Genomic DNA, 26,788 nt, shown 5'->3' with positions numbered 1-26,788 from the left:
TGATTTTGCTTTAATGTTGTATCTTTAACACAAAGTCAGTTTGCGAGATGAACACGTGTCTTGTGGGGGGAGTTTGGTCTCAGTACGTTTCTTTTAATTTGATTAATTTACATAAGTTAGAAGTGTAACTTTCCCACAACTGAAGTCCATTCACAAAAGACCACCTGATGCTTATCTGCCTGGAGGTCTCACACACACACACACACTCACTCACACACACAGCAGCCAAAGAGGATTAGAAAGGAGGTGCATGGGGAATTGAATTACATGGGATTAAGTGTGTGGGCAATTATGAATCAATCCCATCGTAAACGTTGGCCTCCACAATAATAATAATAAACATTTTATGTGTACATTGTGTGGGCTGAACTCTGCTTTTTTTTTAAAACCACACAGCCTCCAACTGAATGAGACACCCGCGGCTGAAATCGGAGGTTTTTGATGTGTGTGTGTGTGTGTTTGTGGAGGGTCCTGCATATGCAGCTGATACACAGATGGGCCTGACCGTGAAAATAAGCAAAGTGCAGGGTCACCGCGTCGTGTTTGAGGAGGAACACACAGCTGTGTATTGCAACGCGGGGGTCATGCGAGGCCACCGTCTCTGCCTCCAAACCGCATCCGTCCACTTCAAGACGAAAACATTGCGATGCGTCGTCCCGATTGCACAACGGGCATCAGAGCGACGCTCTTATCGCCGGACGAGACTGAACCTGTCGGCTGAGCACGACCAGGAGCGTGTGTGTGTGTGTGTGTGTGTGTGTGTGTGTGTGTGTGTGTGTGTGTGTGTGTGTGTGCGGTTATGATGCTGAAGAACGTTCGCTTTCCCAAAAGTTTGCTGCTATTTGCAAAAACTTGGATATGATTGGTCAACATAAGCGTGCAACAAAAGGCAGTGACGTTGCTTCTTGTGTACAAAAGGGGAACTCCGGGTACATTTAGAGTTCAGGTACTTGCGCAAGTTTTTTTTCTTCAAGTACACACATTGCGAAATGGGAGCTGATCGAGTGTTTCTGGACGGTCTTCAGTGAAACAGTGAAACCTTCCTCCTTAATGAACCATTAACTCCTCTAAGCTCTCCTGGAGGACTCTGCAGCGTCGACTCAAAACGAAACTGAAAACGCAGAAAGAATAAAAATCCCTTTCAGTCGTTCCAAAAACAATAAAGTTTTTATTCATCTGCTCAAAATGGACTCAACCATTTGAAATACCTGAAGCTCGTGGCTCGTGTAAAGTGCCTGTTTCTTTTTTTTTTAATGCAAATTCTCAGCGACCAAGGCGGGAGTGAGATTGGTTGGTTTCGATTGGCCCGCTCGGCTGTCCGTCACGGCTTCAGCCACTTCTGGAGGAGCAGGAAGATGTGATCCCGGGCCAGAGCCAGCTGGGGGAGATCCTCACTGCGGGCAGGATACATGTTGGCACAGTGGGCTGTTCCTGCATCACACAGGGAAAATACATATATTAAAATGATATAGCAGCAAAACAATTATCCACCTTATAAAGTTAGGAATGAGCAAGTGAGCCATTGTTGCTTTGCTTCTGTAACGAGGAGGAGGAGAAGACAAAGAAGAAGAAGGGGAGGAGAAGGATAATATGGAGAAAAAGAAGAGAGAGAATATGGAGAAAAGAAAAAAGGAGTAGAAGGATGAGGAGGAGGAAGAGGACAAAAGAAGAAGGAGGAGAAGAAGGAGAAAAGAAGAAGGATGAGGAGAAAAGAAGAAGAAGGAGGAGAAGGAAGAGGAGAAAAGAAGAAGGATGAGGAGAAGAAGAAGGAGAAGATGAGAACAAGGAGAAAAAGAAGAAGAATGAGAATAAGAAGAATAATGAGAATAAGAAGAATAGGAGGAGAAGAAGAAAGATGAGTGAAGCAATAACAAAAGGAAATCCAGTCACACACACACACACACACACACACACACACACACACACACACACACACACACACACACACACACACACACACACACACACACACACACACACACACACACACACACACACACACACACACACACACACACACACACACCATGAAGCCCCCTCCCTCCCCCTTGATGAAGCCCCTCCCCCCTTCACCCTTGATGAAGACGGCGGGCAGCTCCGGCGTGATGTCCTGCGTGGCTCCCAGCGCGTGCCAGGGGTCGATGGAGCCGTTGGGCAGCACGATCCTGCTGGAGCGCACGCCGTAGCCGCCGTACTGCTCGTTGGTCTGAGCCACGGCCGCCGCCAGCCGCGCGCCGCTGATGTTGTAGAAGTCTGCACACTGCTGCACGTGATACCTGAGAAGAAGAAGACGGAGGAGAAGAAGAAGAAAGACACGGATTAATGACGCTTCACGGCAGTCGGGCGAGCGCGGCGACGTCGAGAAAAACTCACGGCAGAGGGAAGCCGGAGAACGGCTGGTTGGGCGAGTCGGTGCTCTGGAAGAAACCAAACTCAGTGCAGGTCTGGTAGACCCACTGCCTCCCTGGAACACACACACACACACACACACACACACACACACACACACACACGTTTGTGCAACACAACACGCAGCATAAAGCATCCTGACCAGGTAAAAAGTGCAAAGTTGAACTCCATACTGAGCAGACGTGACACATTGTGTGACGTTCTTATTTTTAACTTAACCACCGAGATGAAACCATTATTTTGGGCTCGTCTGCTCGCTCCAGGACTGTTTCCACCTCTTCTTTCTTATTTTTAGTAGTTACGTGATGTAATTACATAGTCGATGGATCTACTTATCCAGAAATTGCCTCGTTTATGCGTCTCGCGTCCTATAAAAAGCTCCTCAGCAACACCCTGCGACGGGTTCAGCTCAGTCTCGACTGCCACCGCGACCCAGACGCGTCACATGACCCGTTTTATTCTGGTGTCCTGATGCTGCTGTATCATTATAATAACAGTATTATTGTTGGAAAAACCCAAATGTGACATCACAGCGTCTCCGTTAGTCACCAGAAAACACACCGACCTGCCAAGAAAACGGCCCCAAAGAAACACAAAGCACGTCAGAAATGGCGACCACGTCTACACACACACACACACACACACACACACACACACACACACACCTCCCCCTGCGGCCGGCCCGTCCCAGGATGCATCAGTCATGTCCCGGCGGTAGCTCTCGTAGCCGGTGTTCAGGCACTTGATGGAGAAGGCGTCCATCATGAGGCGAGCCACGGCGGCGTAGCGGGCGTACGGATCCCCGAGCGACGCGTCGGCCATGACGCCGCACAGCAGCTTGATGGTGATGTTGGTCCCCACCGCTCCCTGGAGGAAGAGGAAGAGGAGGAGAAAAATAACAAAATAAGAAGGACAAGAAGAAGAACAATGATGAGAAAAAGAAGAAGAAGGATGAGAAGAAGTAAATAAATTAAATCAATTCATCAAATAATGTTCAGGTGATCTCATGATGAATGTTATTTTTAAATGCGGGTGAAAGCTTTTATTGTGAAAGGAGACATGAACTCGTGCATCCTCCCGCTCCATCATTTGGCCCCAGTTCAGATAATAAAAGGATGAAGAGTTTGAGTGACAGGAGGAGCCGCTGGTGTCCTGGTTTCATGCAGAAACGTCCCGGAGGCTTTTTGAAGAGACCACTTCCTGTTCCTGTTCACGACACCGAGGACGAGTCGACCTCACGACGAGTTCAAGGGCCGAGAAACGGGAGGAGAGCGAGGACGAGAACCATGGCTACAAAGTCGCTCACACAACATTTATAGACACACACACACACGTCCATCTACACACCTCAAGAGCAACACGAGCTACCGGACCTTCGGAGAATCAAAGAATCTGTCGCCTGTGTAACTTCCCACAATGCAATTCAGGGTGCAAATTAGCTTGAAAGCACATGTAGCATTGGACTGAGTTGTTCCTCCTCAACTATAAATGCATCCCTATCCCTCTCTCTTTACCTCTCTCGCCCCCTCTCTCTCTCTCTCTCTCTGTGTCAAAAGAGGAACTTGTTCCACGAGCTGCAGCGTTGCGTAACGTCCCTCCTGTGTTTTATAAAAGCCTCTCATTGATCAGCCCTCCGCCGCGCCGCCTCCTCTGATTGGGTTACACCTCCCCCCCCCCACGTCCTACCCCCCCCTCTTCCTCCTCCTCCTCCTCCTCCTCCTCCTCCCTAAAGAATAAATTCCTCGGCGGTACCTAAAACCTGCCGCTGCGCTCCACACGCGGCCTCCTTTGTGCCGCAGCTGGTTGGTCCAGCGCTTCACCGGCTCTTTTATGAGCGCCTCTCTAGCTCGAGGGGGGCGACAGGAAACCAGAGAGACCACAGAGGCTTTTGTTCTGTGTCTCACACACACACACACAGACACACAAAGGACACACACACACACACACACACACACACACTTATTGGTAACCGGACTCACGTCTCCTCGAGGCCCCAGAGGGGACGGAGAGGGAAGAGCACTTCTTTTTTGAAATAAAGGAGCTGCACGATATCTCTGCAATAGAAATTAGTTTTTTCTTTACAGGATTACTTTTAAATGTCTTCTGTAGGGTTGCAAAATTCCGGGAATATTCAAAGTTGGAAACTTTTCACGGGAATTAACAGGAAATTTTGGGGTAATTTAACTGTATCTATCTTGTCATAAGCAGACATGCGTGCAAACATTTATAATACAACTTTTAAAAATGACTTTTTTGACATTCCAAAAGCCGTGAATAATGATGTGATTGTGTACTTTTGTGTGGACATACATACTTTATACTCACTGCTGTAAGAAGTCGACTGTTTACAAATAAACTTGGTATTAAATGAACTCGGCTTCAGTTTACCAAGTAATCAATATGCTGATGACAAACAGTGTTCACTTTCCACATGAACTAGTTCAGTTCATAGCCCATAATTCAAAAGTTTGAACTAAGTTCACAGCTTCAGAAAATGAACTAGTTCAGTTATTTTTTTCAATATGTTGCAGCTGTAGTTTAAATCTCTGGCTGCAGTAGCGCTCTATTCAAGTCATGAGCTCTTTAACCCGAGCAGCATGTCGAGGACTTTAATAGTCAATAAAAAGGAGTCCGATGTCGCATGAGGACTTATTTCGGCAGGAAACGCGTCGACTCTTCCTCACCTCGAAGCCTCGGTTGTCTTCGTTGTACTGAACCACGTCCATGAAGTTGCCGGCCAGCATTTCCAGGAAGTAGGCAGAGTCCATCTTGTTCTCGATCTGCAGTTTGGAACACAAGCTGGAGGAGGAAAGGGAGCGCAGGAGAGGACACAAGGGAGTAAGGAGGGGAGGAGAGGACACAAGGGAGTAAGGAGGGGAGGAGAGGACACAAGGGAGTAAGGAGGGAGACGAAGGCAGGGAAGAAGTCTCGGCTCTGGTTGAAGGTCATCTAATGTCATAAGATCTTTGTCTTCTAGATCTTTTAAGAGGATGTACTTCATCCAGCTCTAACTTTGCCATGTGTTGTTGTTGTTTACTTGAAGTCCTTGGTGATGTTGTCGTAGGTCTTCGGGTCGCTCAGCCGCTCCACGAGGGCCCTGGAAGCCTCCTGCAGCACGACGGGGCAGTCCGCCCTCTCAGAGGCGAGCGAGCGCCACACCACCTCCAGGTACTCTGGCCCGACACACACACACACACACACACACACACACACACACACACACACACACACACACACACACACACACACACACACACACACACACACACACACACACACACACACACACACACACACACACACACACACTTAAAACCCAGAGAGCAATAACACAATAACACACAGGAAGCGCCCGTCCATCTGCAGGCGCATCGCGCTGGCGGAGGTGAGCACCAGCAGGAAGCTCGGTACCTGGGAAGTTGACCGTGGCGTAGAGCGGCGCGCTGGTCGCCACGGCGGCGTGCACCAGGTGCGGGTACTTCACCCTGAACCAGGTGGCCAGGGAGCCCGGGTACGAGCCGCCGAACGCCACCCAGCGGCTGGCCGCCAGCCCGCGGGCCGCCGCCAGCGCCGAGCGGAAGTGAGCCAGGTCGGCCAGCGCCTGCTGGCTGCTGAGGAAGCGAAGGCTGCCCAAGGTGAGGTCGCTGAGGAGAGAGGAAAGGAGAGAGGAGGCTTCAATTTGAATGCAGTGCTGCCACCTGGTGGTGAGACCGCCGCACTGACGGCAACACTGCAGTTTCCTTCTGATGCAACAGGAGTTTATCTGCCGTTTGTGAAAGGAAAATATTGTTTTACTTTTGTTTGAGTTGAGCTCGTCTACGATTAAAGATATTTGAGTCTAAACTGGTAAAGAGAAGGATGAGAAGAAGAATGAGAAGAAGGACGAGAAGAAGAAGAACGAGGAGGATGAGAAGAAGAAGAAAAACAAGGATGAGAAGAAGAAGAACGAGGAGGACGAGAAGAAGAAGGAGAAGGAGAAGAAGGTTACCTGGTTGTTTTTTGGTTCACTTTATTAGTTCATTTATTCATTGTAGCTCACGCTGCCCCCGCATGACCCCAACAGACGTAAACTAGTGATGATTATTATTATTTTGTGTCTTTAGTCTAAAACATCTGTTAGAATAAACAAATAAAACGGGCTCAGAAGTGACCGCCCTAAAAAAGGTTAAAAATCTGCTGAAATAAAATAATATGTATAATAAGAGGCGTGACGAACGCGGTCGGGCGGCTCTTCCCGTAGAAGCGATGCTCCAGCAGGAAGCACAGAGCGCCCAGCTGCTCGGCGTACGTCAGCCACGTGCCGCTCTGCATCCAGGCCGGGTTGGACGGACCCTCACCGCCGATCATGAGGAACACCGGACCGCCCGGCCGGTAGAAGGCCTCGTTCACAAAGTACCTCTGGAGGAGAGAGAGAGAGAGAGAAGCTCATTTATATTGTATGTACTTATGTTATGCAAATATGGCACACTGAATTAGAGAGAAAGAGGAAAAGAAAGAAGAGAAAAAGAGACAGAAAGAAAGAGGAAAAGAGAAAGCAAGAAGGCGAAAGAGAGGAAAAAAAGAAAGAGGAAAAGAAAGAAAGAAAGAAAGAGGAAAAGAAAGAAAAACAAAAAAAAACCTGTTACATCAAAGCTAGGTCTAAACATTAAATTAACAAAAAATTAAAAAATGTTTCTTCATGCAGCCAAAAATAAATCCACATTAAATAATACAATTTCACTTAAAAAGTGCACAGACAGATGCACAGGTGCACATTGACACGTGTGTAACAGGATCACAGAGGCAGCTGCTTGTGCAGAGCTCTATCCTGAACTAAGCCAAGAGAAAGCAAGGACCAAGTCAATAAATAAATAAATAAATAAACACCGTTATTTCATTATTTACTTTTCTAAATGCACGTGTAGCCCTCGTGAGGACACACAGGACAAACTTCCCTGGTCGTACCTGCTTCCACTCTCGTCCGTCGGCGCCGTTGAAGTGGTCCAGCTTCTGGGTGAACCACAGCTCCTCGGACGCGCTCCTCTTTCCGGCGGCGTGTTCGCCTCCATTGAGGGTCCGGAAGTTCCCGAAGCCCTTGAACCGGCCGTGACCGCCGACGCACCCGGAGAGCAGCAGCAGCAGCGCGGCGGGGCAGAGCAGCGACACACACCTCTGGAGAGCCATGTCGACGTGCGAGCAACACACACACATGCACACACGAGGAAACGGTCAGGTGATTATAACCCCATGTGATCATGTGATCGGTTGCTCTGCTACGTTAAAGTGACTCGCAAAACGTGGGAAAAAAATGCAGTTCATCTCATGTCCGCGGATATTTCCCTCCTACTACGTTTTTTTCAACAACTAATAATATTATCAGTATGTATTTAATTTATTTAGAATTAATAGATCAACACAAATTGCGTTAAGATAAAATAAGATAATATAATTTGTTATTAGTGGGGAAATTGCAAGATTACAACAGCAGACTGCACACCGTAGACAAATAGTAACATAAAATAAAAAAACAAGTACAATAAATAAAGAGTTAAACATTAAAAACAGTAAATATAAATAATCCACAATAGTTTAAAAAAAAAAAAACACTTTTCCAAAGTATCGTCTAACTGCAAAGGTGTCACTCAAAGTTCCCGCGTTTTGCACAGGACGTGAAGTACCCACGTACGAACAACTCCACATCCCCACCAGCAGGGGACGGGAGGGGCGCTGGAGTAAACCGACAACTTGTTTTCTACCCTAAAGAAGACGTAGAAGAAGAAGCGGTCCGCTCACAGCAGTCGTCCTCAGTTTCCGTTTGCTAGCCGATAGTTTCTTACAGCCGCAACTATGGAGGAGGCAAAAAACAAAGAGAATAAGCAGCCGGAGAAGACCGATGAGAAGGAGAAGGAGAAGGGAAAGGGGCAGCTGACCTCGGGGAAGGACAAGGAGAAGAAAGAGGAGCAAGAACTGGTGAGCTTTTGGGGTTATTTTGCTCATTCAAACGGAGGTGCTTCAGTTTTTTTTTTCCTTAGTCACGGCCGCTTTGACAACACGGCTAGGAAGGCCTCAAGTCGTTGTCACTCAAGATATATCCTTCACATACTGTTTATTAAACAGACGAAAATGTCTCACACAAAAGAAGCTTCTTTTATTTAATTGAAAATACATTTCCGCGGCTTTTTATAATGTCGGAAAGGATCAAACTCGCCTAGCTAGCTAGCAAGCTAACCGGCAGCATGCTAGTTACCTAGCTCGTCAAGTAGCAGGTGCTAAATGTGACTAGTCATATTATTTCATTCCGGGTTTGTGGAATTCATTTGATCTTATCAATATTTGTCATTATTATGATAAATTTCCAAAAGATTAAAAAAAAACATATTCGTTTTAAACTTGACATAATCATCTGGTATCATATTGGGGGAATTCAAGTGTTTTAAATGAAAAAATATTGGATCTATAAATTGTGTTACAGTAGTTTTAAATGCACCAGCTGGACATTCACACTTTAAATAGTATTGTTTGTGCCTTTTTGGGTGCTTTGTTTCACAGCATGTAATCTAAACAACATCACAAAGGCAGTTGACAAGTCAACACGTGAATATTGTCATCAACATTATTCACCCGTCTCCCTTTTCACGGCCAAAAGCAGCCGCATCAGATACATTATCGCTTGTTTTTGTCTTCTTTTTCATTATTTAAAGTTGCAATAATAACAGATGATGTTGTTTTCTTCACCAACTTGCAGTCAGAAGAAGACAAGCAGTTACAGGAGGACCTGGAGATGATGGTGGAAAGACTGAGTGTAAGTAGTACTTTTGTTTACAACCACTCTTGTGTGTCTGGGTGTAAATACAGAACAAAAAACTAACCTTGTGTTTTCTACACATTGGCAGGATAAGAACATGGCGCTGCACCGCCCGGCCCTGGAAGAGCTGCGCAGACTGATCCGCTCCTCGACCACCTCCATGACCTCGGTGCCCAAACCCCTCAAATTCCTGCGCCCACATTACGGCAAGCTCAAAGAGATCTACGAGGCTATGGCTGCCGGAGAGAACAAGGTGAGAGCGCCGCCGGCACAGAAAAACTACTGTTTCGTGTCGTCATAGCCTTTCTTTTGTCAAACGGACACACATCTAATGTTCTGACTGTCGACGAATGGATTTATCGACTGAACGTCGCAGCGCTCCAGTCTTCAGACAAAAGACGATCAAAGTTTTCAAACGCTGTCTTGTGTTTCGCAGCGTTTCTGCGGGGACGTGGTGTCGGTGTTGGCCATGACCATGAGCGGCGAGCGAGAGTGTCTGAAGTACCGTCTGCTCGGCTCCCAGGAAGAGCTGGCCTCCTGGGGCCACGAATACGTCAGGTAAGAAGACCAGACGCTCTCTCACGGAGAAAATGCAGAGATTCCTCGATGTTCGTTTGTGAGATTTTTGGGTTGACTGTCAATACTCCGGTCCTCTGATTTTAATAACGACGCTGCTCTAGTTTTGTGAACCACAAAGAAAGGTGATCCCCTTTCAGTTTGGAATGCAGACAGGGCGGTATTATGTTTCAGCTTCTCGCACAGAAAAACTGATAAATTACACTGAACAATGAAAAGTATGGGAACAGAAGCTTGAGCTCTATTAAACTTCTGTTTATGATCATAATCAGACATTGGTGTTCAGAAAAAAAGGAGGCTCTTCTCCACCAACTGTCGGCGAACAATGTATCCGTAAAACATACTGTGTTGGATTAAATGTCCCTCTCAGATTAAAGATACTATGAAGTTCAAGGCTGATGTTGTTGTACAACATCTGGACGGGCAATGTGATATTTCTTTGGCCTCAAAAACAGGATAATTTGACATCTTTTTTTCCGTCTCTGTCGTATCGCAGGCACCTAGCCGGCGAGGTGGCGAAGGAGTGGCAGGAGGTGGAGGAGAGCGACAAGACGCAGCAGGAGACGCTGCTGAAGCTGGTGAGGGAGATCGTGCCCTACAACATGGCCCACAACGCCGAGCACGAGGCGTGCGACCTGCTGATGGAGATCGAGAGGCTGGAAATGCTGGAGGACTACATCGACGAAAACGCCTACAGCAAAGTCTGCCTGTACCTCACCAGGTATGTTCAGGTTTATATAGATGAAAGAACATGACTTATAGGTCTTTTTATTCATTCATGTGCCCTTTTTTCCCCGCTCCGCTCCGCCAGCTGTGTGAGTTACGTCCCCGAGCCCGAAAACTCTGCGCTGCTGAGAAGCTCTCTGAACATCTTCAGGAAGTTCAACCGTTACCCAGAAGCCCTGCGCCTGGCGCTGATGCTCAACGACGTGGAGCTGGTGGAGAACATCTTCACGTCCTGCAAAGACATGTAAGCGGGATTAAAAACTAAATAAAACGCACACTTTTCCTAGAGCGCATAAGATCGCGTCTCCTTGTGACGTCGTTATCGCCGTCGTTGGAGCTTTGTTTGTCATTACGGACAAACAAACTCCTCTTTTTGCCTCTCAGCGTGATCCAAAAGCAGATGGCCTACATGCTCGGCCGCCACGGCATGTTCCTGGAGCTCAACGAGGACGTGGAGGACTACGAGGACCTGACGGAGATCATGTCCAACGTGCAGCTCAACAGCAACTTCTTGGCCCTGGCCAGAGAGGTGAGGAAGAAGAGGAAGAGGGGATAACAAAGAGACGTACAGCGCACTAATTAGGGCTTCTGTCATGGCGTGGGTTATTTAATACCTCTTTATATATTCATCACAATTTAGTGTGGTAATTTAATAAATACTTAGTATAGATATGAAATAACCACACGGCTTTGTAGACACTTGTGTGAATTAACTACACGACAGAGGAGAAGTTTTCTCATTCAATAATAATGTTGCTATTTAATTTAGCAGACGTCGATGTGGAGCGTAATTTTTACGACGATTAATCTAACGCATTGAAAATATACGCTTACAACTATTTAGTCGCCGTCAATTCATTAACAGACTCCCCGCGTTGCATTGATCGAGTCATATTACCCGTGTCTCTCCGGCGTATCGGAGACTTCAAAGAGACAAATCGCCCAATCAGGATCACCGTCGCTTCACTCGGGGGCATCAGCTGATACCCGACACCAGTGTTGTATACGGGGCGTTTTACAATGACAAGGAGGGGAAATGTTGTGTGTTTAGAGAGGTTTCTCGGTCAGATTCATGAGGTTCAGTCGACTGAATAATAATAATTAGGAGTAACGATTCGTAGAAGGACACACGACTCGGCACATGTCACCATTCTTGATGTTGTCGTCTTGTCGTTCTCCCTAGTTGGACATCATGGAACCAAAAGTCCCGGATGACATCTACAAAACACACCTGGAGAACAACAGTAAGTCTTGTGTGTGTTTAGTATACTGTTGACATTATATTAGGGTTTTTTACGGTCATGGAAAACCTGGAAAAGTCATGGATTTAAAAAAAAAAGGACCCCCAAATCTCCCCTGAAGAAAAATTGGTCCCAAAAAAATAAATTAGGGCAATGAAAAAAAAACAACTTTTTTTTGTGTTGCCTTTTTTCAAGTCAACAAAAAGAAAAAAAAAGTCGATTAATTCTTTATATTTTTTTTGGTCCTAAAATATATTTTTTTTAAATCCTAATTTATTTTTAGTTTTTTGTCCAAATTTTTAATTTTTTTTTGTTGGTCCTAATTATTTTTTTTGTGGCGGAAATGGGCTTCCATACAAAAGTGATGGAAAAGTCCTGGACATTTGGTTAAAAGTCCTGGAAATCCATTGGTCAACATGTGTTTGAACCCTCATTTAAACAAGTCTAGATCTAATCCATCGAATGTCATGCTGTGTGCCGTGACTCTGCTCACAAACCGCTCATTGCTGCGTTGTGTGCGTGTCCTCTCCTGCGTTGTGCGACAGGGTTCGGAGGCAGCGGCTCGCAGGTGGACTCGGCCCGCATGAACCTGGCCTCGTCCTTCGTGAACGGCTTCGTCAACGCGGCCTTCGGTCAGGACAAGCTGCTCACGGACGACGGCAACAAGTGGCTGTACAAGAACAAGGACCACGGTAGAGCGCGGCTTCAACCTCTCTCTCTCTCTCGGCCCGGTCGACGCCCGTCTGACGCTCGCTGACTGTTCACCTGAATGTCCTGCAGGTATGCTGAGCGCCGCGGCCTCGCTGGGGATGATCCTGCTGTGGGACGTGGACGGCGGTCTGACCCAGATCGACAAATACCTCTACTCCTCCGAGGACTACATCAAGGTAAACGTCTCCGTGATGCACGGCCGAGGAGTCTTGAGGCTGACGCTCTGTCCGAGGTCTTTTCTGTTTGCTTTGCCACGTTACCGATGATTATATACAAAGAAATACATATTTTTGTCAAAGCACCAGTGGTGAATATTCAATACTTTCTCTCTATCAAGATATTTGGTTAAAAAATATATATTATTTTCCGTACTGCCCGATTTCAACAATTACAAAAGACGTTTAAATGACTCTTAATAATCTGTTAAAATGCATTTTTCTTTTCTGAAGTCTCAAACAGAGACGATAGCTCATGAGATATTCGACGGTCAGAAGAAAGGTGCTTAACATAAATAGATTCACGCCGTAGAACGCTCACCGTACATCATATACGCTGTTTATTGGAAATAGTTTAGTGTTTTTAGATGGAAACATAAGCTGGAACCTTCAGACAATGTTCATTTTCACTTTTCCTATATATATTTTCTCCGTATTGCCCGATTTCACAATTACAAACGAGGTTTAAATGGCTCTTAATAATCTGTTAAAATGCATTTTTCTGCTTCTCTCTCTCTCTCTCTCAGTCCGGCGCCCTCCTGGCTTGTGGCATCGTGAACTCGGGTGTGAGGAACGAATGCGACCCGGCCCTCGCCCTGCTCTCCGACTACGTCCTCCACAACAGCAACATCATGAGGATAGGCGCCATCTTTGGGTGAGGGGGCTGTAGAAATCGATTAACGGGTCAAAAAATATCAAAAATACATTTTTTTGGGGGGTTCGAGTGTCCCTTTTTTAAGCGTTTCTTGCTCTGCGGTTACTGATCCTCCTCCTCTTCCAGCCTGGGCCTCGCCTACGCCGGCTCCAACCGGGAAGACGTCCTGTCGCTGCTTCTGCCCGTCATGGGAGACTCCAAATCCAGCATGGAGGTACGGCGGAGCCATTTTTTATGTTTTAATGTTCCCCTCGACACTCCTTTTTAGGGCGTTAAGCGGCGTTCAAGCGTGTGTTTTTAACCCCTCCTCCCCCTCTCCCTCCCTCCAGGTGGTGGGAGTGACGGCGCTGGCGTGCGGCATGATCGCCGTGGGATCGTGCAACGGCGACGTGACGTCCACCATCGTCCAGACCATCATGGAGAAGAGCGAGCAGGAGCTGAAGGACACGTACGCCCGCTGGCTGCCTTTAGGCCTCGGGCTCAACCACTTGGGTAAGAGAGCGTCTTGTCTAACAACCAGGGTTCTTCACGGTCATGGACAACATGGAACAATCCCCAAAAGTTGTGTAAATGTGTTATATTCATGTGTTCATGACGTTCATTTAGTTTGAAATAATGAATCTGCTTTTTAAAGAGACTCAAAATATCAGCAGCATACATACAGGCATCTATATAAATGTTTATTCTTTTAATCAAACTATTGTCTCTCATTTATTTGAGTCATTTAATGTTTACTGTCTGCTTTGAATCCTCATTGTTAGTTTAAATACTACATTTTATCACTTTTTACTGTTTACACACACATTTCACACAATGTTTGATCATGGACATTTGGTTTAAAGTCATGGACAGTTGGTTAAAGGTCATGGAAAGTTGATTAAAGGTCATGGTCATCTGGTTAAAGGTCTGCAACACAATGAAAACCAGTCTCAGCTTGATGCTTTCATCCTAAAACGAAAGTTTTCTTCCTGCTACATTGACGCGTACATCCTGTCCTCCAGTAATAAAGACGACCACTCCTCCATCATCCCTCCACCTTTCTTTCCCATCTCTTGTACAACAGCGGCGTTAACTATTGTGTGTGTGTGTGTGTGTTTTCCTTGTTGCCCCCCGCAGGTAAAGGTGAGGCGATCGAGACGACCCTCGCTGCTCTGCAGGTCGTGCCTGAGCCGTTCCGCAGCTTCGCCAACACGCTGGTGGACATCTGCGCGTACGCAGGTCCGTCTCCCTGAACCGTCCGTTGCTGCGTTCATTCGCTTTCCCGCCTGCAACTCACTGTGACAACTTCCCTCCTCGTTAAGGCTCCGGCAACGTGCTGAAGGTGCAGCAGCTCCTCCACATCTGCAGCGAGCACTACGAAGCCAAGGAGAAGGAGAAAGAGGAGGAGAAGGACAAGAAGGACAAGAAGGACAAAGACAAGAAGGAGACCGCCGCCGACATGGGATCCCACCAGGTACGGAGCGCTCGTCTCCACCGCCGCCCGTCTCATCGCGTGGCCACGCCCCTCCTCTTCAGCTGCCGCTGCTTCATCAGGATGTGTCCCTGTCTTCCTCTCAGGGTGTCGCTGTTCTGGGCATCGCCCTCATCGCCATGGGGGAGGAGATCGGGTCTGAGATGGCACTGAGGACGTTTGGGCATCTGGTGAGTACAGGGAGGCGTTTTCTTTGATCTTTTTATGGCTTTAAGGCGGGACGAAAGAAAAACCCTCACGAGAACTAACGTCACGATGAGGTGGAGACAGCCGGCCAGGGTACTTCCTGTTTGGGGTACTTCCTGTTTGGGGTACTTTTAGGGTGCTTCTAGTTTAGGGTGCTTGCTTCTTGTTGAGGGTGCTTCTTGTTGAGGGTGCTTGCTTCTTGTTTAGGGTGCTTCTAGTTTAGGGTGCTTGCTTCTTGTTTAGGGTGCTTCTAGTTTAGGGTGCTTGCTTCTTGTTTAGGGTGCTTCTAGTTTAGGGTGCTTGCTTCATGTTTAGGGTGCTTCTAGTTTAGGGTGCTTCTAGTTTAGGGTGCTTGCTTCTTGTTTAGGGTGCTTCTAGTTTAGGGTGCTTGCTTCTTGTTTAGGGTGCTTCTAGTTTAGGGTGCTTGCTTCATGTTTAGGGTGCTTCTTGTTGAGGGTGCTTGTTCTTGTTGAGGGTGCTTGTTCTTGTTTAGGTTGCTTGCTTCTTGTTGAGGGTGCTTGCTTCATGTTCAGGTTACTCCCTGTTAAGGATACTTTAGGGTGCTTGCTTCTTTTTTTCGGGTACTTCCTGTTTAGGGTGCTTGTTTCTGGTTTAGGGTGCTTCTTGTTCAGATTTTTAAAAGCTTGCCCCTAAATGTTTACTCGTCTCTCGGCCTCCCCGTGATGGTTTCCTGTGCGTTTCCGTGATGGTTTCCTGTGCGTTTCCGTGATGGTTTCCTGTGCGTTCCCGTGATGGTTTCCTGTGCGTTCCCGTGATGGTTTCCTGTGCGTTCCCGTGATGGTTTCCTGTGCGTTCCCGTCATGGTTTCCTGTCCCCTCCAGCTGCGTTACGGGGAGCCCACCCTGAGGCGAGCCGTGCCGCTCGCCCTCGCCCTCATCTCCGTGTCAAACCCTCGTCTGAACATCCTGGACACGCTCAGCAAGTTCTCCCACGACGCCGACCCCGAGGTGTCGCACAACTCCATCTTCGCCATGGGCATGGTGGGCAGCGGTGAGTGTGTGTGTGTGTGTGTGTGTGTGTGTGCATTTGAGTGTGTCTGCAGAACACATTTATAAGGCAGACTTAAAAAACTTTATTTAAAAACAGAAGCGTTGAATATTTATTTATTTGAAAAGGATACGTGTTTCATAACAGAAGTTACAAATAACTAGACCCTCTCCTCCTCCTCCTCTTCCTCGTACCCTTCCTGCTCCCTCTCATCCTCCCTCCTCCTCCTCAGGCACCAACAACGCCCGTCTGGCCGCCATGCTGCGGCAGCTCGCCCAGTACCACGCCAAAGACCCCAACAACCTCTTCATGGTCCGGCTGGCTCAGGTGGGACGGCACGACAGGAGGCTCTTCGCTTTGCGTGACTCCGCCCCCTTTCTGTGCGGCTGACGTTACTCTCTCTCCCTCCACAGGGTCTGACTCACCTGGGCAAAGGTACGCTGACGCTCTGCCCGTACCACAGCGACCGGCAGCTGATGAGCCAGGTCGCCGTGGCCGGCCTGCTCACCGTGCTCGTCTCCTTCCTCGACGTCAAGAACAGTCAGTTCTCTCTTCCTCCTCCTTCAGTTCCTTCGTTTCCTTTTTCACGTTGAACCTTTGTGTTGACGCCGCCGCCCCCTTGTGTTCACTGTGTGCGTTGCAGTCATCTTGGGGAAGTCTCACTACATTCTCTACGGGCTGGTGGCCGCCATGCAGCCGCGCATGCTGGTCACCTTCGACGAGGAGCTGCGGCCGCTGCCGGTGTCCGTCAGAGTCGGACAGGTGAGGCTGAGTATGACCAGTAGGACCAGTGCAAACGAGGCTTGTCTGTCGACATTCGGTAAAGACGACAAGATGGCCGCCGCGCGTCGTCGTGTCTGTCCGTTAAATAACGCGCAGCTGCAGCCGGCCGCGTCTTTAACGGACAAACGCGACGATGCTGTCGAGTCTTTCTCATCCAATTCAGCTACATGGATCAAAAGAAGCAGAAAAAATATCAAATTAAAGCTGTTCGTTCTAAATAAATATGCAGGAATGATGGAATAAATATAGGATTTTTTTCCAATTTGTGGAAATGGCTGTTTTTAAACGGGGTTCGTACGGTCATGGCATTTTAAAATGGTTATTTTCAGGCCTAAAAAAGTCCTTAAAAACAAAAAAAAATCCCAAAAATTGTGTAAAAGTGTTATATTCATGTGTTCATGACGTTCATTTAGTTATAAATAATGAATCTGCTTTTAAAAGAAAGAGACTCAAAATATCAGCAGCATACATACAGGCATCTATATAAATGTTTATTCTTTTAATCAAACTATTGTCTCTCATTCATTTGAGTCATTTAAGGTTTACTGTATGCTTTGAATCCTCATTGTTAGTTTAAATACTACATTTTATCACTTAGTACTGTACACACACACATTTCACACGTTTCCTCGTGAACGTCTGGTTAAAAGTCATAAAAATTTGGTTTAAAGTCATGGAAATGTGTTTAAAAGTCATGAAAATGTGTTTAAAAGTCATAGAAATGAAGTAAAAAGTCATGTAAAGTGTGTGTGTGTGAACCCTGCAATTGAATCAAAAGAAGTGTTTTCCTGAGAGAGAAAAACACAAATTGAAGCTATTCATCCGGAAAACAAACAGGAATGATGTAAAAAAAAAAGAAAAACATGGTGATTTTCTCCATTTTTAACCGCTCCTCCGCTCCTCCGCTCCTCTCCGCCTGCAGGCGGTGGACGTGGTGGGCCAGGCGGGGAAGCCCAAGGCCATCACGGGTTTCCAGACGCACACCACGCCGGTGCTGCTGGCGCACGGGGAGCGCGCCGAGCTCGCCACCGAGGAGTACCTGCCCGTCACGCCCATCCTGGAGGGCTTCGTCATCCTGCGCAAGAACCCCAACTACGAAACCTAGACTGCATCATTCTCACTGGCCTCTCTCTCCGTGTGCGTGTGTGTATGCGTGTGTGTATGCGTGTGTGTGTGTGTGTGTGAGGGTAGCCCTCCATGGCTCTTGGCAGTTCATATGTAGTAGTGTACCGCATGGCTGAAGAGAGCGAGCAAGGCCTTTCCTTCCTCCTCCCAGCTGTGATATAAAAAAAGGGGGCGTGGCTAATTGGACTGAGAGGACACTGGGAGGCTCAAACTGGGACCCGTATCCACTCTGCATAGGTTTCCTCATCGCCCTAATTATTATTTTTTTGCCCCGTGCAAAGTGTGAACGGCCCACAAGCGGCTCAGTCCAACGTCACCTTTTGTAATTTAGAGCATTTAAAAGTGTTTCATTATCATCATCATCACCTTTTTTGTTGTTTTTGGTTGTTTTTGTTACAGTTTCTGTAAAAGGTTGGATCATAAATAAAAACTCAAGACCCGCGTGGTGGAAATGTGACATCTTGTGCGTTTGTTTGTGTTGATTCGGATGCAAAGTGTGTTTTTTGTGTGTGTTTTTTGTGTTTTTTTTTACTGCATGTTCTCTCCACCAGGGGGAGCTGTTCGCTCGTGTTCGGTTGTCATCAGCGCCCCATAGCGGGAAAGAAAAGTCTCACACGCCTGTAAATGATGCGTTTGTGTGCATTTAAACATGTGCACGTGGACGGATTTAAAGTGAGAAGCAATGTGGGACATTTTCTTTTCTCTGCTACGTACCGTTAGCTGAGATACGTTATTGAAACGTTTCTAAACGTCAGTAAAATAATTCCTTTTTTTTTTTTTTTAGGTTTATTGTATTAATTACATCACAGGTTCAGTTCCCTTTGAAAGACTTTTGCGAACTTTAAATAAAGTTTTAACCCTTTATCCTCTTGACAAATGTTGCATATATTGTCTTCATTTTTAATTATATATATTTGTAGCAGTAGCAGTTTTTTGTGTAATGTATATAAAGTACAATTAATCATATATACACAGTATATGTATATCATATAACACATATATACATTTATATATAATATATATATATATTATATTTATATTAAAATGTAATAATCTAATCGATTTGGAGCTTAAGTATAATTTAACAATAATTAATACATGATGTATCAGAGTAAAGAACAATTTTATCGAGAGAAATATCTACAGAAATATATTTGACATAATATAATCTATTTGGAGCTTAAGTATAGTTTAACAATAATTCTAATATATGATTTTCACACACACACACACACACACACACAAGTATATTGTGTGTGTAAAGTAGTGTATATAATCTAGTGCAATTAAACACAGTACATTATATATATATATATATATATATATATATATATATATATATATATATATATATATATATATATATATATATATAACATTTAGATAATCTATATTTTAGGTATAATTTAACAAAAATTCAAATCAAAATATATAGTGTGTAATATACATTATGAAAATAAACTGTTACAATCAAATATTCCCTAATTTAAATCTGGTAACAGTTTTAAACGTCTTTATGGGGACATTAAAATGATAAATAACGATCATTAAATAATGATTTGAAAAAAATGCAAAGATATGGAAAAAAAAAAGAAGGAGGGTGATTACTCGGAAGCTTTTCACGTGACGGGATTCTGCCGGAATCACCTCGCGACCGGCTTCCGGGAAGATCTTCCGTCCGTCCGGCTCTGCGGACTCAAGGAGAGAAAGGTAACTACCGCCGCGCTCCCGGGAGCTAAATCCTCCATCAAAACGCTCGAAATATCGGACAAACGTCCAGTCGCCCCGGAGGGTCAGACGAACCCACGTCCCGCCTTTTTAATCCGGAGATAAATCCAACTGGCGGTGACTTTCTTCTGCTATGTTTTCGGTGGGGATTAGCTCGCGAGCTAAGCTAAACGCGACGTGGGTGTTCTTTCTTCGCTTTAGCTCGCGAGCTAACCCCTAGAAGAAGCGCCTTTTACTCGCATGACGTTGAGCAAACACGCCCAAAATAGCGTGTGATTTATTGCATCGCACGGGCGACGGATGGGCCGCCCCGTCGCAATGTTGTTGTTCGCTTCAGTTTACGTGTTTTTGTTGTTTTTTGTTTTCGCCGCTGGCTAGCTACCTAGCTAAACCAACATTTTTGCTGGCTAGCAAGCTAGCGAGCTAGCTCGAGCAGTTAAGGTTAAATCGTGCTGGTTGTGTCGAAGCTGTGTGTTTACTTGTGTTGTTCTTGCACCAGCTTCCCCGCAGAAAGGTATGGAGTTATAGTTTCGATATGTGCTTGTTTGTAAATAGTTAGTTTGTTGACAGGTGTGGTTGTAAATAGATATATTGAACCTAGTCGGCAATAACACCGATTGTATTGGGCGGTAAAGTATTAAAGATGGGTTTAAAAAATAATTTACCATTCAAATTAGTCAACAAAGGGTGTGACAGTATGTTTTAATGTGTAGCGGGTCCAATAAGTATGAGACACGTGTCGGTTTGAGACTGATTTGACGAGACAAGTTTGTTTTGAAAACCCTTTAATATAAGTGTGCTTTTGTCATTTTAAGATCTACGCAGGTGGGCGATGTTGCTGTTAAACTGTCTGTGTTTGAGCTTGCGAGGTATATTTATATATTTACAAAACACCCCGGGGGTGTCCTGACTCATTCTTCCTCGGTATTCCTCGTCACGACGCCGTTGACAGCGCTGCTGCTGCTGTGCTTACACCACCTCGCTAAGTTGTCTGTTGGGGCTTTGCAGCACAGGTACATGCACGTGAGTAGCACATTGGACACACGTAATGCACGCGCTAATAACCGGCGAACTTTAGCGTTAGCTCGCCTTTTTATTTATTAGCTTAACGGCTATCACGGTGCTACTTATTCCCATTCATTGATTTGCAACGTGTTGTGTTCAATGTCGGCTCGTTTTTTTTTATTTTTTAAAAACGCACTCTGATTGTGGCCTGGCGTGCTTTTCGTGGTTTGTATTAACCACGGTGTGGGGAGGTGGTTGTCAGCTGAGGCGTGGCTGCATGAAGCCGGGCAGCATCGCGCCAATAGGAGGAGCAACCACGTGGTTAAAAAAAATCCAGATTGGGCCTAGCAGGGTTAGCAACATGGCTAGCTGCACAGCACACAGCAGCAGCAAGAGCACGTCTTTGCAACCGTGTGTGTCCGTCTGTGTGTGTTTGGCGTGACCGAGCGTTCGCTATATGTGTGTTTATGACAATCCAGTGCTTAATATGTGTCTTTTGTCGCACGTTTTGTGCGTGTTTGAGGGAGAGTCGACGAGCAGACACGCCCCTGTGCCGGAGCTAAAAAAAAGTGTCCCACTCAGCTTTCAGCAGGCACATTTTAACATATTTTTACTCGTGTGTAGTGACGTCATGTGATGATGTTGTTGTTGTTTTTTAGAGGAACTGCGTGTGCACATTTACGACGTGTAACGTGTAACTTCAACCGTGCGTGGTTGATGCTAAAGGGCTGCAGACATGTGACCTTAGCCGGGAATGTGGGTTCAAAATGGACGCAGTGTGTTTTCCTCCGATGCTAATCTAATCTAAAGTGATGACCGTTCATCAGCACAGGGGGTGGTGGGGGTGGAGGGTGTTAAGCAGTGATGTCAGACGTGCTTTAGTCAGAGAGATGAGTAAAATGAATAGTAGGAGTGCAGTCAGGACTCGTGCATGATGAGCCAGAGCCAGGCTGTCACGGTTTGACTCGCATAAGGACACCACTGAGCTTCCTGTTGTGGCACTTGGAAGCCCAGAGTCTGGGCATGTGGGGTTTTTGGCATAATGTGTAGAAGAACATGGTGGGGGGATGGTCAGGAATAGTCTTCTGTGGCTCTGAAGTCTGAGGAATAAATAAATACTATAAGCTGGTGATCCAAATGGTGTGTGGCATTTAAAATGTTGGCATTAACAGACAGGAATTCATTTTTAGGCGGTTGCATTATGGGAAATCTGGTGTTTAATCTAGATTATAGACTAACATTCAAGGTATTTTAGGTCCTACTTGCTTCGATTGTTACTATTCTGTTATAAATATGTTCTTGTGAGTCCCCCACATTTGTTTTTTTCTGTGTGTTTTTAAGAAGCATCGTGGTACTGCGGGAAACTGAGTTTAGCGTGGATCCTTTTGACTCTTAATGTTGGCTGACGTAGTTTTAAGTGTGTGTCTTGCCTAGAAAAGCTGGGCCAAAAACACTCTTCTGTTTTCACCGAACAGGCATGTTGTGGTCCTTTTTCTGGTTTGAGTGCTAAAGTTGAGCTATCGTTTTCCACGGTTAGAATGAAGCGGCTAAAACATCCGTTTTGTGGGATTGCGTTTTTGTGTCACTGCGTTTTTGTGTCACTGTGTCTCTTCCACAGCCGATGCAGTGCTCTGAAGCATCTAAAGACTGCCATCAGAGCCTGCAGGCAAGGAAACGCTCTATAATTGAATACACGCGCCAGTGTGTCCGTATAAGTAGTATAAACCATGTGCAATGTTTATTACGGCATTTTCAAAGTATCTTGAAATCTGCAGCAGATCACGGAGATGAAGCCAGTGACTCGTGTTTTCTTTTCTCTGGGTTCCCGAGGCGGTATTGTACGCAGAGGTCTCAGCGTGGATAGTATCCTGGAAATTATCATCAGTAAGCACAGTTGAATTTGTTCTGCAAAGCGAGTAAGATAAGGCTAAAGCTTTGGCTGGGGCTATAGTTAGGGATAAAGGGAGGCTTAGTTTAAGCTAAAGCTAAGGTGAGAAGTCTAGATTGTGTGTGTGTGTGTGTGTGTGTGTGTGGCGACTGGGCCTACAGGATGGTCTTAAATGAGGCTTGAGAAAGGCCAGGTTTGGGCCAGAGGATGCGACTCAAGCTGAAAACAAGGTCGCTTAGGTTTGATATTTGTAAATCTTTCCTCGAGCCAAGCACAACTATTTATACGTCGTCTTCTTTTTTGCAACCAGCGGACGCCATCTTGGTGTATCCAGTTCTTTAAATACATCTGTGTGCTTCACCCTCTATAGGTGACAAGGCCCCCTCCTCCCCTCCCTTCTCTTCCTCAGCGGGTCATGGGTGTGCATGCAGGGTTACGCAACAGTTGAAGCCACATGTACCGGCTCAGAGCAACGCACTGTGTGTGTGGTGTAAGGTGGGACTCTTGCAACCAAAAAAAGGAATCTCTCGGGCTCCCCTTTTTTTAAAAAAAAAAAGTTTTATTTGACGAGATACTTCACGCAGCGCTGCAAACGGTTCCCAGGAGCTCAACTGATGACTAATTTTAATGCATTCTGCGACGGTGCTCAGCGTCGACGGCGTGCGTCACCGGTCCAGCGAGTTGTTTTAAGAAGCCGGCCACGTCTCACTATTTCAGGGCGAAACCATCCATAACACAATATATATGCGGCAAATACACACACACACTCACACACACACACACACACCCCCGGGGTTGTTTTTATCTGGCTGCACCCGTCCCTGGGTTAGAATCCATTATCTTCACCAGCCGCGACAGTGACAGCTGGTATTTGTTTTAACCTTTCGGGTCGGTGTGTGAGTCATCCAGCAGACGCCGGCTGCAGCGGCGGCGGCGGGCTCTGTGAGCGCGTTTCAGCGCCGCAAACCTTTCAGGTGTTTTTGCGGTTGATGTGTCGTGAAACGGAAAGGTTGAGGTTTTTCGGAAGGCGTCCCGGTGGCCGCGAGGTGTCGCTGCCGGGCGGCGTCCCGGTTCGTCTTCCTCCGTTTGTGCGTCCGCGTCGTCACGCGGGGGCGACGACAACCACTCCAGCAGCGCGACTTCCTCCTCTGCTAAGAAATGTGCAACACGCACCCAGACTCATCATGACTCAGGCGTTTTACACTGCTGTGTGTGTGTGTGTGTGTGTGTGTGTGTGTGTCAAGGAAGGGAATATGTGAGTGTGAGAATCAAGGAATAAGTGTGTGTCTAAAGGAAATGAGTAAGTGTGTGTATCAAGAAAGAGTGTGTGTGTGAGTGAATCAAGGAAAAGAGAGTGTGTGTGTGTGTGTGAGTGAATCAAGGTTGTGTGTGAGTGAATCAAGGTAGTGTGTGTCTGTGTGAGAGAATCAAGGAAGAGAGAGAGTGTGTGTGTGTGTGTGTGTGTGTGTGTGTGTGAGTGATTGAATCAAGGAGGAGAGTGAGTGTGTGTGTGTGATTGAATCAAGGAGGAGTGTGTGTGTGTGTGTGTGTGTGTGTAACAGATGATTCATGCCTCCTCTATAAATAAACACACGTGTCACTATTACAAAGAGCAAACAGACGATTACTCTGGAATCCTTCGGCGGTGTTGCGTCATTTAAAAACTCTCCTCAGTTCACCGGGTTTGTTCTTTGACTCGACGGCGTCTGCGTTACACTCGCTGTGTCCGTCTTACCTGGATTGTGTATCGGACACAGTGACTTATTCCCTGTGATGAAGTGCGACAGTACACAATCCGGCTCCTAGCGTGAACAATTCTACAACTAGCGTGAGTGTGTAGCCCATGTTCTGCCTCAGTGTGTGTCACACACGCGACGGTGCGTTCAAGGGCCGTCGGGGAGTTAAAAGCCCGACCGTGGCGTCCGTTTAAAGAAAAACACGCTTTTCCGTCTAGTAAAAATGTGTTTATCGATGCTGCGAAGTCTTTGAAATGCGCTATTAGCCTGTGCGTGCTAATTGCTAACACGTCTTTCCTCTCTGTCCGTCCCTCAGGAATACTTCGTTCCACAGTGTAGCGACACTTGGGACCTTAAAAGGATTCATTAATGTAAGTGAGCGCGCTGCTTTCAGGCCGTTGGGCCTCACCTGTGTTTGATTTTAATGTGACAATTGATCTTTTTTTTTACAATAAAGATCCCCGCTCCTCTCCTTCTTTTTTGCTCAGATTTGTACACAGGTCCACATCCGCCTCCCCATGCAGAACTCCATGAAATGAATAAAGCACCACAGCCTCTAACAGGACCCCCCTCCATCCCCCACCCTGCCCCCTCCCCCGGCCTGTCACAGGTAAGGACGCAAAAATGTTGCATGCTTTTAATTAAGTCGGGTGATAATCTGCTTTTTTTTTGTCTGCGAAAAAGTATTTTTTTATGTGAAGTTCAGGAGATGTGGAGTCTAAAAGCTCCTTCTTGTTGCATTACAGGCCAATTATTAGTCATATTAGCTGTCAGAAAATTATGTTTTTTTTTGTGTTTTTTAACTGACAAACACTGTATTTCATGTAACATCTTCTTAATAACAGTTTTAAAAGTGTTGTGAAAAGCTTTTAATGTTAAATCTGCGGCGGTCGGGAATGTTTTTTTGTTGTTTGCGCGCCGCATTCTTCCCGTTCTTCCACTTCATGAATACTGTATTGCAGCATTTTCCGCTCCCGTGTTGACCGCCATGTTTCACCCCTGCCTTCTCACTCTCTCTCTCTCTCTCTCTCTCTGGCGTCCCACTCCTTCTTCTTCTTCTTCTACTGCTGTTGACATCACTTCCTGTCTCTTGCAGCCCTCATTCCCCTCGGGGCAGCCCCCTTCTGTTGTGTTTGCCACCCCACCGCCTCCACAAATGAACCCGGCACCTCAGCCCCGACAGGTAGGCCCCGCCCCCTCCCGCCCACCACCACCACCTCCACCACCTCCCCCCCTCCAACACACCTTTTCCCCTCCCTGCTGCCGCTCACCTTCACCACGGGCCTTCGTACTCTTCCTCACAAAGCGACTGCGAGCGGATTGTTTTGTACGCGGGCGTATTTATTTATCATTTCCCTTTGAGTCTACCGTCATGATCGAGTTAATAAAGTGAGGTTTTTGTGCGTGTGTGTGTGTGTTTGTGCGCGTCAACATTTCTTAAAACAACATGGCTGTATTGTAATCGCATTGCTAAGTCGATGCAGTTGGGTAAAAACAATCCAGATGAAGCAGTTGTCAGGGGGGAAAAGTGTGCACGGCCGTCGGTTTTAGAAAGCTAAACAACGACCGACTGTTTTTAATATATATTCACGTATTTGCCTTTAAAGGCTGGGTTTGGCGGTGGGGTTGCATGACGTCTTCATCCACAGTCGGTGGTTTACCCTCGCGGACTCAGGAAGAGGCCGGTCTGTCCTCCGTCGGCTGGTTTGTGTGCATTGTTGTGTGACTTTGAGGGGGGATCTGAATCCCCCCGTGTGACACAAACAAACGATGGAGAAAGTTGGCGTTTTTGTCAATGGAGTCCGGTTAATTGAATTGCTTGAAAAAGAGCAAAGTGAAAGCAGCAAAAGCATCTTTTTTTTTTTTTTTAGTGAAGTTGTAAAGTTGCGCGTGGTGTCGTCGGTGAACAGAAGCATGGATCTGGTGCTCGTTGTCTCTAACCTCCTGTCCTGTCTGCCTTCTCTTCCTCTAGTTTGCCCCCGGGCCCCGGCCTATACACCAACAGGTACTAACAGCAGCGCCGCATCCCCTCACACACACACACACACACACACACACACACACACCTCCACCACATTGCACTGACGCGAGCCCGTCTCGGCGGTTGCTTTTCAGGGAATTTAAATGTATAATTATACGTGAGATTTACCAGAGTAGTTTGCATGAGTGTAATTATTTATTTACGATACCAAACGCATGCCATTTAACTTCATGGCACAGAATATTCCCGTCATTATTATATTATATACAACGAGAATATGTCAGAAGAGGTGTTTTTCGCATTTGATAGTCCACCTTCTGAACACGCGGGAATGCATTTTCATGTGTAAAAGTTCAGCTGTCGCTAAATATAAGTTCACCACAGAGTCTCATGTTAAAGTTCGAGGGGGACGCCGTGCACATCCTCCAGCTCCTATTGAGTTTCAGTCCGCATCCTATTCCAGAGCTTTTGTGTGTGTTTGTTGTTGGGCTCCACCTCTCCTCTGCATGCTGCTTGTGAATTCACGGCTTGGCTCAGGACGGACAGTTTCTGGGTGCTTT

The 26,788-nt window shown here is 46.4% G+C and overlaps 3 protein-coding genes across 11 annotated transcripts in view; 2 read left to right on the top strand and 1 right to left on the bottom strand.

Moving 5' to 3' along the window:
* Positions 1-1,023: 1,023 nt before the first annotated feature.
* On the bottom strand, positions 1,024-7,601 carry prss59 (serine protease 59, putative). Of its 2 annotated transcripts, XR_011077945.1 has the most exons (10): positions 7,354-7,601; positions 6,626-6,807; positions 5,821-6,053; positions 5,447-5,582; positions 5,094-5,208; positions 3,075-3,276; positions 2,374-2,464; positions 2,074-2,276; positions 1,209-1,431; positions 1,024-1,111 (listed from the first exon to the last, which is right to left on the bottom strand). XR_011077945.1 is itself a non-coding variant. In XM_068585137.1 (9 exons), the coding sequence occupies exons 1-9, from the start codon at positions 7,597-7,599 to the stop codon at positions 1,322-1,324; spliced, it is 1,518 nt and encodes a 505-aa protein (XP_068441238.1). In that variant the 5' UTR covers positions 7,600-7,601; the 3' UTR covers positions 1,149-1,321. The 2 variants fall into 2 exon arrangements, 1 of the variants encoding a protein (XP_068441238.1); XM_068585137.1 differs by lacking the exon at positions 1,024-1,111 and having other exon boundaries at positions 1,149-1,431.
* Positions 7,602-8,164: 563 nt separating this feature from the next.
* On the top strand, positions 8,165-18,347 carry psmd2 (proteasome 26S subunit ubiquitin receptor, non-ATPase 2). Its single transcript, XM_068585392.1, has 21 exons — positions 8,165-8,358; positions 9,134-9,190; positions 9,282-9,446; positions 9,630-9,751; positions 10,266-10,490; positions 10,581-10,739; positions 10,880-11,024; positions 11,679-11,739; positions 12,282-12,428; positions 12,517-12,623; positions 13,190-13,317; positions 13,444-13,531; positions 13,647-13,809; positions 14,434-14,535; positions 14,619-14,770; positions 14,875-14,958; positions 15,817-15,985; positions 16,215-16,309; positions 16,396-16,522; positions 16,626-16,744; positions 17,688-18,347. Exons 1-21 carry the CDS (start codon positions 8,236-8,238, stop codon positions 17,868-17,870), a joined length of 2,721 nt encoding a protein of 906 aa, XP_068441493.1. The 5' UTR covers positions 8,165-8,235; the 3' UTR covers positions 17,871-18,347.
* A 1,098-nt stretch (positions 18,348-19,445) lies between these two features.
* The window catches only part of LOC137790991 (eukaryotic translation initiation factor 4 gamma 1-like), a 30,590-nt gene continuing 23,247 nt past the window's right edge, over positions 19,446-26,788 (top strand). For 5 of the 8 annotated variants that reach the window (XM_068585659.1, XM_068585657.1, XM_068585656.1 and 2 more), the window contains exons 1-5: positions 19,446-19,600; positions 24,564-24,618; positions 24,736-24,857; positions 25,344-25,430; positions 26,220-26,252. In XM_068585659.1, the coding sequence (XP_068441760.1) occupies positions 24,783-24,857; positions 25,344-25,430; positions 26,220-26,252 (195 nt within the window). In that variant the 5' untranslated portion in view covers positions 19,446-19,600; positions 24,564-24,618; positions 24,736-24,782. Of the gene's footprint in view, positions 19,601-20,004; positions 20,133-24,563; positions 24,619-24,735; positions 24,858-25,343; positions 25,431-26,219; positions 26,253-26,788 lie in introns of those variants that run through there. The other 3 variants (XM_068585661.1, XM_068585654.1, XM_068585660.1) reach the window with 3 other exon arrangements.

Source organism: Clinocottus analis, unplaced genomic scaffold (assembly GCF_023055335.1).
Source record: "Clinocottus analis isolate CAN_PGR_092001 unplaced genomic scaffold, fCliAna1.0.p SCAF_2, whole genome shotgun sequence".
Classification (NCBI taxonomy): domain Eukaryota; kingdom Metazoa; phylum Chordata; class Actinopteri; order Perciformes; family Cottidae; genus Clinocottus; species Clinocottus analis.
The sequence above is the reverse complement of the archived record's forward strand: the minus strand, read 5'-3'. Positions and strand labels throughout refer to the sequence as shown.

What these genes read in the sequence shown, in the direction of transcription:
- prss59 (XM_068585137.1), bottom strand. Translation starts at nt 7,599, where the DNA reads ATGTGTGTGTGTTGCTCGCACGTCGACATGGCTCTCCAGAGGTGTGTG. An exon ending in ACGGACGAGAGTGGAAGCAG is followed by an intron (nt 6,808 to 7,353) that starts GTACGACCAGGG and finishes TCTCTCCTCCAG; the next exon opens with AGGTACTTTGTGAACGAGGC. An exon ending in TTCTCCGGCTTCCCTCTGCC is followed by an intron (nt 2,277 to 2,373) that starts GTGAGTTTTTCT and finishes TCTTCTTCTCAG; the next exon opens with GTATCACGTGCAGCAGTGTG.
- psmd2 (XM_068585392.1), top strand. Translation starts at nt 8,236, where the DNA reads ATGGAGGAGGCAAAAAACAAAGAGAATAAGCAGCCGGAGAAGACCGAT. An exon ending in TTCACGTCCTGCAAAGACAT is followed by an intron (nt 10,740 to 10,879) that starts GTAAGCGGGATT and finishes TTTGCCTCTCAG; the next exon opens with CGTGATCCAAAAGCAGATGG. An exon ending in AGGATAGGCGCCATCTTTGG is followed by an intron (nt 13,318 to 13,443) that starts GTGAGGGGGCTG and finishes CTCCTCTTCCAG; the next exon opens with CCTGGGCCTCGCCTACGCCG.